The sequence below is a fragment of the Periplaneta americana genome, chromosome 4 (genome assembly GCF_040183065.1).
Source record: "Periplaneta americana isolate PAMFEO1 chromosome 4, P.americana_PAMFEO1_priV1, whole genome shotgun sequence".
In the NCBI taxonomy this organism is placed as follows: Eukaryota; Metazoa; Arthropoda; class Insecta; order Blattodea; family Blattidae; genus Periplaneta; species Periplaneta americana.
Genome location: NC_091120.1, coordinates 202,132,285 through 202,145,297, shown reverse-complemented (window position 1 = coordinate 202,145,297; position 13,013 = coordinate 202,132,285). Strand labels below are relative to the sequence as shown.

General features: G+C 35.2%; 1 protein-coding gene across 1 annotated transcript in view; it reads right to left on the bottom strand.

Moving 5' to 3' along the window:
* Nucleotides 1-8,946: 8,946 nt before the first annotated feature.
* LOC138698631 (gastrula zinc finger protein XlCGF57.1-like) overlaps nt 8,947-13,013 on the bottom strand; it is a 53,064-nt gene continuing 48,997 nt past the window's right edge. Inside the window, exon 6 of the mRNA XM_069824725.1 lies at nt 8,947-12,741. Coding sequence (XP_069680826.1) covers nt 11,109-12,741 — 1,633 coding nt within the window. The 3' untranslated portion in view covers nt 8,947-11,108. The remainder of the gene's footprint in view (nt 12,742-13,013) is intronic.

The following is a 13,013-nucleotide window of genomic DNA, read 5'->3' as shown; positions in this document are numbered from 1 at the left end:
CTTACTAATGTATATAATACTAGTTCACCGCTGTATAGTAATGGTTAGCATGTCTGACTCTGAAACAAGCAGGCCGGGGTTCAAATCCTGGTTGAGACAAGTTACCTGGTTGTTGGGGTTGTTTTAGGGGTTTTCCCTGAACCCATTAAGACCAAATGCTAGGTAACTTCCGGCGCTGGAGACATTTCGCTGGCTCTATCACCTTGGTATCAATGACACCAGATAAGCATCGCAGTTCGTAAAGAATCGTAAAATAAACTTATACTTATAGAGGTTATATCTACCAGTAAATTTCCGTTCTAATATTAAGAATAACTGGATAATTCTTGATCTTGTCATCCCCGTGAAACGTGCACGATGCCGCTTGGTTAGAAACACCTTTGTTATATTTAAAGCCTAGATCATATATAAAACAGATTGACCAAGTTTATATTAAATTTAGACGCAACTGGAAAATAACGGACGCTATGCGTCGCTAGTGTCGAGAAATGAGCTTGCAATAACAAACACTAGATGGCAGAGTACCTGAACAGTACATAGAGTAATACGACTGTGGGATGACTTTTTTACGTCATGCCACCTCCAAATTTCTTTCTCAATGTAATGTGAGGTTATGTTACAATAAGAACTTTGATGTGTCGCTAAATTGTAGTATACAGAAGCTTGTTTTACCGAAATTCATCAACACACATAGATGACATTTTGGTACATGGCTGATATAATGTTGTTTGCGTTCAATATATAATCTGTCATCATTTGATGTACGAAATCTAATTGTTTTTAATTTTCAGTATACAATACCTCCCTAGCAACAATTATCACAAAATACTAAAAAGAGCAGATTTGTCTGCGTTTGTTGAATGCACATCATGATGCTCACGAAAAGGCACTAATTTATTTTGTGTGAACAAGATTACAAATTTTGAATATGAAGGAAAAGCCGGTATCCCTCTTCTGAAATTTATCCGAAAGGGGAAGAATTACAACTCCCTCCCCCAAACATGTTTCCTCTTTTCTAGGCCTACATGTTTTCATTTTACAGGTGTATTATACGATGCGATATGGAAGCAGATAAATAATAACTGTACGTTTCTCGTCCACATTAAATTCAACGTGTTCATAACGTAGGCCTGATATATTGCTTCATGTAGGCTACACAGCTGGCAGTGTTCTTTTTACGAATAAGCGGTCGTACTAATCATTTTCTTTTCATCTGAACTATTGCTAGAATATGCATTTGTGTTTTTATTTGCACTGTATGTTGTTAAATAACTACTGAACATCGTCTTTGGTTAACAAATTGTTCTAGTATTCGTTTTATATCAGTCTTACGGTATTGAATTATGTCCATAACGTGGGCGAGATATTATCAGGCTGGAAAATTCGCTCTGAATGCATTTTTTTACACAATTTTCTAATTTTCAGCAGATTTACGATACCCTGTGCGGTTTCTCTGCCAATGCAGAGTTAATTGCAATATACGGTAATTCTGTTATTTTCCTGACACTTTTATATCCGTTCTCAAACGTACTGATTTAGATTCTTTACCCTACTGTAGGTATTTTGCTCTCTACAAATCATCGTTAGTCAAATGAAATAGCCTATAATAGTTGTTTGCAACGAATTAGTAGACAACCTCAATCCCTCCTGACCGCCTCCCTTACGAATTTCTTTCTCACTTTAATCAAATTTACTTTATACTGGTCCTTAAATTACTGAAACTAGTGCTGAGGTAGTTACGGTGATTTCTGAAGTGAAAATCGTTCAATTTATAAGGGTGAAATCAAAAATAACTTTTGTAGCCTTTCCTTGTCCTTAATTGGAAATTTGAGTAACTTCATATGACGACAATATTTCTTCCTTCTTCTACAGTTAACATAATCGCAGATGGGCATTTCTAAATGAAGTTTGTTACACAGAAACCTTTGAGACAATATTGACACTTGAAGTTCTTTATATAGTTCATCTATAAGAGTTAAATTAGCGCTGAGGTAGTTTCCTTCATACTCAGCTTATTCACCTTACATACATGAGTCTGTAACAGGTTAGGTTTGGTCAGTGCTGTCATGGTAATTTTTTTCTTGGCCATACACCCCACCCCTTGTTTTCTCCCTTGAAATATATTTTACTCTCCTCTCTCTATTTCTCCAATTGTCATTTAATTATTTTTTTTTAATATTAAAGAAGAAGTAAAGAAATTGTTTTGCTTTACAATTTAATTGTACAAGTTTGATTTAAAGAATACACCATGTAGCACCACCATAGATGCACACTTGTCTCGATGAATCTTGGAGTGTATATTTGCAGCACTTCTTGTTTTTCAACCATTTTTTTATATAATTCTGGATTCCAGTGCTGAAGAGGTGGATAATTTTTGTTTATGAACATCAAACAAAATAGGCGGTAGGTACAGTAGGAACAGGAAGAGATGATCTAAGATCTGTATAGATCTCCACGTACAAAACTTAGGCACCGATCTGCCGTATGGCTCCTTACAGACAAAATTTTCATTTCCCCATACGATTAATTAAAAAAAAAATTGTAGGTTCCATACAATATATGGCCTCGTGTGGCCTCCATGAGAGCACTGGGGTCAGTTAGTTTAGGCACTTTTACACCTTGCATATACAATCAAATGCATCTCCACAAAAAAATTCCTTATAAATTGAACGGTTTTCACTTCAGAAATCACAGGAACCGCTTCACCCAGGTAAGTAGTTAGCAGTTAATCATTTCAAAGCTCTTGTTATATTATGAAATAGCATCACACAATGCTGCCAAAATAAATGTTCCCAGTGTTAAAATTACAGAGTGTAAATTTCGCTTAGGACAGTTTTTGCTCTGGAAAATTAAAGGAAACAAACAGTATATCGAACCAGCAGCTGAGACACAAAGCACCTGAAATTCGAAAGTGGTTAAAAATTTTTATATTTCGTTCTTTCTTATTTACCAGCAACAGAAGTACCGATATCAGATTTTTTGCAGAGCTAATATCAGAGGCCCCTCCTATTAGAGAATGTTTTGAATATTATTATATTCTGGAAAACTACATTGTCACATCAACCTCCCCTCCCCCCGCCTGAATTCTGGGCTGAAGCACGAAAATTTCGAAATGTACAAACTACAGATGCGGCAGAATATTACCACAATGGTCTTCAGCAAGAATTTTGTAAGACATATCCAAATATCTTCATGGTCATTATATGTATTAAAATAAAATATATACTACATGTGAAGTACCGGTACCTACTAAAAATGAGAGAAATAGAAATGGGAAGGACAATAAAAAAAGTGGAATGGACAAACACTAAGAAACTATTCATCTTGAATCAGTATGAACAATAAGACACTTTTTTTTGGTGTTAGTGGTATAGAATATGAAATTAAGTTGCATCAATAAGTTTTTCGAGTTTAGCATTACTTTAAGTATTTATTGTCCCCCTGTTGGAAAGATGGAATTACTTTGTTTGAAACTTGATGAAATTTTATTGTACCTTAATTCAATTTATTAAGGTACAATAAAATTCAAAATAATAACTGCAGACCATTTTAAAATAAATCTGTTGGATGTAAATTATTTCTTAATTTATTAGGACCATAAAGGTATTGTTACAAGCGATAGATTGAATCATTTTTATCTTAATAATTTAATGTAGGATGATTATTTCGGGAATTGTTATGCTCTAAATTGTGAGGATATTTTAATACTTTTTTAAAATATAAATTTGGAATATGTTTCCAGTTAGTAAAGAGTAATTCAGAGAGACAGAGGTCTCAAGCATATTTATTGACACATGCCAGAATTATTAAATATGAAAAAAAGAGTTCTTGCACTAACATACTGTTTATAAAGTAACCAAATCTTAAGAAATACAGTATATGTACTGGTATTCTATATAAAGGCATAGGAGTGAATATAAATCTGTTTTAAGGAATTCCTATTTAATATTCCTGCTACAGGAACATGACAAAATAAATACAATGCACCATGGAAGCTAATTCAACTCTTATCGAGTATTGTTGATGAGATGTGTTATGAAGGTAGACCGAATCATTCAATATAAATGTATAAATAGGACGAATAATAATAGATTAATTTCAGTGTATGTAGTATCAAAACTGAAAGCGGTAACTAGTCTATGAATGATGTCTTAACAAGTATAAATAAAATGGACTCTTGACAAAAGACACACATTTGGCTTCAGTAATAACTAGGACTTCAAGGAATTTATGGTAGCTCACCTGTCAGGCAAAACTCTGAATAGTCAGCATTATCGAACTATAGAAGCGTGATTAAAAAGTATTTTTTTCCCCACCCATTACATATGATTGCTTTTTTCAAGTCCCGGTAATAACATTATTAAATTAATTATCCCACATATTTGAGTGGTGCCTTTCTTTGTTTCTGACATAATTTATGAGAGTTTCTCTTTTACACTTCAATAGAGAAATACAACTTTCAGTGGACAATGAACGTGTAACTCTAATGGAACTCTAAGAACCACACCATTAATGTTTTCTTCTTTTCTTTCATGCCCTTTAGTTTTTGTTGCAGATAATATCATGCTATTGGATAATTATACATGCACCTTTCTAATAAAATTGGCATATATTTCACTGGTCTCAGAAGTAAAATTAAATGTATAATAGCTTCTCGGTGCAAAATATTTACTGAAAATTATTGTAGGATTTGAATAGAAATGTCACTTCTCAGGCAAGGTTATTCGTGGATGACTGTATAATATACAGAAAAAATTAGTGATAAATCTTATATCACCGCCTTGCAAAACTAGCTTGACATTATTGAAAACTGGACTACAACAAATAAAATTGAAATCAATGTGAGCAAAAGTAAATCAATATGTATCCTTCTGTAAAACACAAAATTAAATTCGTCTCATATACCAATTAAATGGATCACCAGTGTCACAAGTAAACACTTAGGTACTGTATATATTTTAGTAACAAACTGGTTGAAATAAGTCACTAATATTACAAGGATAGCCTGGAAAACACTACATTTCTTTATGCGTATTCTTAAGAAAGCTAACCGAAAGTCAAAAGAATTAATGTACATAACCCATGTTCGGTCCACTTCTGTGGAGTAATGGTAGGCACATCTGACCGTGAAATGAGTGGGCCCGGGTTCAAATCCTGATTGGGGCAAGTTACCTGGTTGAGGTTTTTTCCGAGGTTTTCCCCAATTGTAAGGCGAATGTCATGTAATCTATGGCGAATCCTCAACCTCATCTCGCCAAATATCATTTCACTATCATCAATTCCATCGAGGCTAAATAACCTAGTAGTTGATACAACATCGTTAAATAAACAATTTAAAAAAAGACGTCAGATAAGCAGAGGAAGTTACAAAAGCTTGTAGTGGCGAAGAATTTAAAGCGTCTGTGTTGTTAAAAAAAGGGAAGTACTACAAATGGCAGAAAAAGTGGATAGCCTATATTGGTGTATTTGTTACGTGACATTACACAGGAGATATTACCACATATAGTTGTAAACAACCGTGGATATTTTAAATCTGAAAGTGTACTTTAGTGTAATTTTTTTTATTGGGTTATTTTACGACGCTGTATCAACATCTAAATTATTTAGCGTCTGAATGATATGAAGGTGATAATGCCGGTGAAATGAGTCCGGGGTCCAGCACCGAAAGTTACCCAGCATTTGCTCGTATTGGGTTGAGGGAAAACCCCGGAAAAAACCTCAACCAGGTAACTTGCCCCGACCGGGATTCGAACCCGGTTCACCTGGTTTCGCAGTCAGACGCGCTGACCGTTACTCCACAGGTGTGGACACTTTAGTGTAATAAGTATAATAGTGTATAATAAGAACTGTAGGCACAGTGCATACGGTAAATCTCTATATGCATTTGAAATGATTAGTAATCAACTTGACAGAAATGTTCGTGTGTCACAATATAATTTGTAATATTTTATTTGTTAATGGCACTGTTATTTTTATTAAAGTATGCGATTTAGCAGTTACATGTACTTCACAAATGTCTTAATTGTTTCAAAAACAACTAAATGCATTTATGACATTTGGCACAATAATATGAACATTTTCCATTTTGGTAATAAATTAAGTGGCAAGAAAATGTTCATGTGTCACACCATATAATATTTAATATTTTTTACATTATTAATTATTCCTTTTCATTATGATTTTCTGTTTATATTTTGGAATGCTTACGTTAAAAAAAAAGTGATGTGTCTTTCATGAACTCCTAAGTATTTGATTAAGTATCCTGTGAAGATCATAGTTACTTCGAAAATGTTACGTGTATGACTATGGAATGACCCATCAGTATTGTTAGTATTGTTACAAATTACAAAACCTGAAACTTAGAATGGGATCAGGAGTAGTGACAAAAAATGTAATGTTGTAGGCCTACATCAACATGACTATTTTAATCCAGTTTCTAAAAGTTTTTAAGGTTTGAAGGCCTTTTGAGGTAAACAGTATTGAACATGTGAGGGAAGGGCTATTTCTTGGTAATGGATTAGGCCTGTATATTTTATAATATTATTAACTATATATTGTTAAAGTACCTAGTAAATATCGTAATATGTATATTATATAATACTGTAAACGAGACAATATCACAGGCTGCAAACTAGATTATTCTTGTTTTTGTATAATTATACGAACATGTCTGAAATAAACAAGACTACCATTGGTTAGGTTAGGATAGGATTACTTATATATTGTAATCAGGCTATATGCACAAATTTTCCAATATACTACTATCATAACTAAATAGGTAATGTTAACATTAATTTTCATAAGTTTTGTGGTGCAAATTAAAATAATTCAAAGTAAAGTATAACAAAACTCCGGCAACATTATAATTATGAACGTCAAATTCTCTTATTTTATTTATTTTTCAGTGTTTAGTCCCTTATTTCCCATTGTTCTTTGGATTTATCATTAGTGAAATATCAATTAACGAATAAATTATGTTATACACTCAGTTGATAATATAAATAATATTCACGACAAATATATAAAAACAGAAGAGATAACGAATCATAATTTAGCCCACCGATAACTTTATAACACGGTCTAAAAATTCTAGGTAGATTGGCTTTGCGCGAGACTCTGCATTGTATTCTATTCAATACAAAGGCGTACTTTATCTTATCTTTCCGCTTCGCCCACGTGACAACTATAATTAGAACTCCCTCGTTCCGAACTTGCCTAGGTCATATAGGCCAATAATATTTATCCATGGTCATCAATTGTCGACAGTAGAATATCTCGTAAGCAAGAAATAATCGATTTAGACCGACCAGACCGGTTCAGAGTTCGTATCTAGTGATGGTGTTGGTCATTGTGCCATCTGTTGACAATTATTGAACTACATCAAGCCGGCCTCGACTGCAAACCCTAAAGCCTATATAAAAGAGCTATCTGTTAGTATATATGATCTAGGTTTAAAGTCAGCAGGAATTTTATTTTTGGCGACAGATATTTTAGTATTAATCAATGCTGCGCTCAATACTAAAGCAAATGTATTCATGTACAAACTCAAACCCAATACCACTATTATATCGGCGCGTTCTTAATGCTACCGAGGTACTATTTAAATGATAAAAGACTTCCTTTGTCGAACGAATAAGGACGTTAATAAAATTAAACCTATATTACTTCGATGCAGCAGAAGATATCGGACGATTGAAGATTTATGAATCAAATGACGAGACAAAGGGAAAGGCAGAAAATAGAAGACTGGAGAATGCTGGATTTGCAGTGAAAGACCTGCCCCTGGGGAGAATAAGAATGAAAGAATACTTTGATATAACCGGGCCGTGTATGTGAAACCTAGAGCTGAAGATGACAAATTATGACTTTGATTGCAAGTGTAGTTACTAGATCGATTTTCAAAGCATTTTCCCCCTTTAAAGCATGTTTCTTTCATATTAGTCAAGGATATACTTAATGAAAAAAAAAACTTGTCTAAAAGGCACGAATTAGCCATCAATTTTATTTTAATTATAAACCAAAATTAAAGTTCCAAAATAATTTTTTCCTTCTGTGAAATAGTCGCACAAAATTACGTAAACATACAGCCCGGTCCTACCTTGTACAATTAGTCAAAACAATTGTATGCGTACAACAATAGTTGTACATATGGCAACCCTGGCCGATCACTGTGGTGAATGTCGCTGATGCTGGTTCCCACCAAAACACAGAGTGAACCCCGCTCCTGAGAGAAAGGTTTTGCTTTCAGCTTCTTACTCCTGTAACTGTTATCGCTAAAAGATAATTTTGGCGCATCCTTACTTGAACCCGGTTTGTTTGCAACTCCTGCAGAGTCTGATTTCATGTCTCTATATATATCTGCTGGAAATTTAAAGTTACAATCCAACTACTGATGTTAGAACTCAAAAAATGGGTCCATCCGTCTTCCACATTTAACCCATGGCAAGGCACCACGACAATGTTGAGCGGTAATATGAAATTACAGATGGAGGGATGTAGCAAATGTTTGCCTGAATCGAATTGATCTATCACGTTATGTTTTTTCGTATTTTCTGTTTATACTGAATGACGGCAATAAGCGTTTACGCAAATAGATTTTTACAAGGTTTACTCTCTAAATCCAAGATTAATAATAGAGGGAAGTTAAGAAATATTTGGATGTTACACATTTTTGACATCCAAGAACCGTAAGAATAAAACTAAAAAAAGTAGTATTACTTAGCCACGGGCATGGATTTTATAACTTAGCTTAGTTAATTAATTATTGACGACGAGTTCTAATAACGATTGTTATATTGATTTTCAAAATTTCAGTATGTTTGTGTTAAGGGGCTTTGTTCTTAATTTAATTTTTCGGACGAAATCATAATAAATAATAATTTGGGCTACGACCAAGGTTGGGAAGTTACGCACAAAGATTAATTTCTACACGACGCGACCCAACACTGATATTTAGTGACCCAGAAACAAGGTGTGGGGAAGCTGTTTACAATCAGTGTCATAGAGCAACATTGAAGCTATATACTGCATCTTTATGTGAAGCGTGGACGGTTGGAATGCTTTGAGCCATCAGACAAGCTCTGAATAAAAACTGCGTAACTTTTTAAAAGAAAGTCATATTCTGAAGTAAACTTAATTACATCGAATATGAAAATACATTGTTCTTATGCAATCATTCTCAGAACGTGAAATTTGTGTCAATGCGAATTTACGTTAACTGGATGTGACAGAAAATGGAGATTTAGTATAATTTCATAGCTTTTCATTAGGTCCATTACTTTTTCAATATGCTTGTTTGGATCTCTAGCTTGCTAGACACGACACTCCTATGTCACCACTTTATTTCAGGGAGGAGGGAGAGTTAGGAAGGAAGGGGAGAGGGGAGAAAATGATTTATCTATTGAACACACTGTGTACAATTTATGTGATGTTTATGTACGTATCTAATTATAAATACAATTCAAATGAAGTTCCTATCTGAGCAGTACAATGTGTGTGGCACGCTTCTATGTGTAACTGTGAAAGTGTGCGGGGAGTGTGAGAGAGCGAATATGTTTTATAAATTTGACAAGACTTTGAATGATTATTGTAAACAATAGTCTTCTGAGTGATTATATGCAGGAACACGTCTCTGTTTTCGGCTCAGATTTTCATTTTACACCGTAAGACTGAGCTATGTTTTAATTTTAGCTGAAATTATGTTTTCTTAAGGATGGAGAAAGATCATTCTAATATTGTATGTTACAGTGATGTCATTCAGCCAATTTCCCAAACTGCTTGTTAAATTTGTCATAGTTCGTAGAATGGATTGTTAAATATTTTAAATTTAAATAATTCAAATTATAGAAAAGAAATGGACTCTCAACTATATAATACACTATTGAAGCAGATTAATAAGATACTTCGTTTTCTTCCCACACTGTCGGTCATTACGTCAATCGACACCCATATTTTATTAATAGCAATAGTTGACCATATGAAATCCATAGTTCTTTTCCAATAAGTAAGGATATAATGGGTATGCATTGTTATTACAACTGGCAATTTTCCACATCTATTCTTTACTACGAAGAATTTGAAATGCTCGTTGTGAGGTTTAGAGAAAAGAAAATTTGCTAAAATCAGCATCACACACAATTCCTAATAATAATTGACAAATCAGCAATCGAATCACAAAACAATTGTACAGTGAGATCAAAAACGTTTTGCTTACATTTTTATTGCACATTGTTTTTGACTATACCATGCAGGTTTTGCTTAATGGTAATATGTTACACTGCAGAGGTTCAATAAGGACATAATTGAAAATGGAAGGAAAAAGTTTTTGATATCACTTCAGATGTTCAATGTGATTTTTGTGTTGCAATGTGTTTGTAAATCATGACAGTCTCTCACTGTTACACTTGTCTTACACACTTCACAATTATTCGTTCTTCGTTAGCTGAAAAATATTCTTCTGCAAACTCCGCTACAAGCACATCCAATGTTTCACTCCTGATTGGCGGCATTTTGATACACCTTCACAGAAGTAAGGCTAAAATACAACTGAGCTCTAGTCCTGATATACGATAAGGGAGAGAAAGACAATCGATCGCCCTAGGTAGCGCTGGCCTTCTATGCTCGAGGTTGCGGGTTCGATCCCGCCCGAAGTCGAGTGCATGTAAGTGGTTTTAAAATGCGACAGGCTGATGTCAGTAGATTTACTGGCACATAAAAGAACTGCGGGACAAAATTCCAGCACACCAGCGACGCTGATATAACCGCTGCAGTTGCGAACGTCGTTAAATAAACCATAATTTACTATTCTTTAGTATGTCATAACAACTCAACCAGAAGTCGGTCAACAAACAACTTATGTCAATGTTGAATTGAGACATGACAGTGCAGCATTCATGTAGCAGAGGATAACAAGCTATAGCTAGTGTACCTCGTAACCTAGCAAATGTTTTCATGTCCAAACCCCCCAGGACTGGTTATCAAAGACAATTCAGAAAGTACGATAAAGAAATCTTATCACGAACAAACCGAAGTGTCCAGTTCACAGGCTCCCAATACGCACCAAAAAACCATACATCACCTTACTGCTAAAGATTGTAGGATATAAAAAGTCACGTGGTTTGTGGCTGTTGTTTGCATTGATGTCGTTTGACACGTTGTTTGTTTTTAAAGTTATACCCACAGTCCTCACATCTGAAGGGTCTCTCGCCGGTGTGAGAGCATATATGATACGCCAAAGAATCTTTCGTAGTGAACTCACGAGGACAATCGTTGCACTTGAAACGTTTCTCTCCGGTGTGTGTTTTCAAGTGCTTCTTTAGTGTGGTAGAATTTGCCAAACCTTTGCCACAAATGGTACATTTAAAAACTTTCATTGTAGAATGCCATTCCTTGTGTACTTTCAGACTGTCTGGTGTCGCTAAATCCTCAAAACAAATATCACATGTGGTTTGTGGCTTTTGTCCGCATTTATGTCGTTTCACACTTTGTTTGTTTTTAAAGTTACACCCACAATCCTCACATCTGAACGGTCTCTCGCCCGTGTGTGAGCGTATATGATAATCCAAAGAATCTTTTGAACCAAACGCACGAGGACAAAGGTTGCACTTGTAAGGCTTGACTCCAGTGTGTCTTTTTAAGTGTTGCTTTAGAGAGTTAGCATTTGCCAAACCTTTGCCACAAATGCTACATTTATAAGCTTTGTTTGCAGAATGCGACTGCATGTGTACTTTCAGACTGTCAGGTGTTGCTAAATCCTCAAAACAAACATTACATGTGGTTTGTGGCCTTTGTGGGCATTTATGTAGTTTGACACGTTGTTTACTTTTAAAGTAACACCCACAGTCCTCACATCTGAACGGTCTCTCGCCAGTGTGTGAGCGTATATGATACTGCAAAGAATCTCTTGCAGTGAACTCACGAGGACAAAGGTTGCACTTGTAACGTTTCCCTCCAGTGTGTGTTGTCATGTGCAGCTTTAGTGAGTTCGCATTTGCCAAATCATTGCCACAAATGATACATTCAAAAACTTTCATTGTGGAATGCCACTGCAAGTGTTCTTTCAGACTGTCTGGTGTCAGCAAATTCTCGAAACAAATATCACACGTAGTTTGTTTGCATTTATGTCGTCTGACAAGTTGTTTATTTTTAAAGTTACGCCCACATTCCTCACATCTGAACGGTCTCTCGCCGGTGTGTGAGCGTATATGATACACCAAAGAATCTTTTGTAGTGAACTCACTATGACAAAGGTTGCACTTGTGAGGTTTCTCTCCAGTGTGTGTTTTCAAGTGCCTCTTTAACGAGTGACCATTTACAAAAGATTTGCCACAAATGTTGCATTTAAAAACTTTCCTTGGAGAATGCCAGTGCATGTGTACTTTTAGACTGTAATATGTCGGTAAATTGTCGAAACAAATATCACATTTGAAAGATGGTTTGTGTGCGGAGCGCATGTGATATCTAAGACTTTGGGGAAGAGAGAAGTATTTCCTACAAATCTCACATCTCAGAGGATTGTCACCTGTATGTAAACGCAGATGATATTTGAGGGAGGATTTTAATTTATATCCTACCGAACAAAATTGGCATTTGAAGGGTTTGTCTTCTGTTCGTGTCAGCGTGTGATCTGTCTGACTAGCTGTCAGCTGCTGCAGCCCCAGATCGTCGCCTTGTGACATTCCTTCACTCAGAGATTCATTGTCCGGGACATCTCCAGTGCTCACAACACATGGTCCAGTGAACCTGCAGTTTCAAAATCTGAAGTCACATAGTTTTACAAAGTAAGTTCGTCATCTATGCTGGCGATAGAACCAAGAATCACTCTCATATAATTACAGAATGACTAATTAAAGATTCTCTATGTGGTGGTATGAAAAAAAATATATTTACTGAGAGAGATAAGGAGTAAAAAGAATGGCAGCGACAGAAATAAGGTGGAATTTTTTAAGGCAAGTTATTCATACCTCAGGATGAGACAGTGCAGTTTAATATCCTCATTACATTTAATTCCCGTA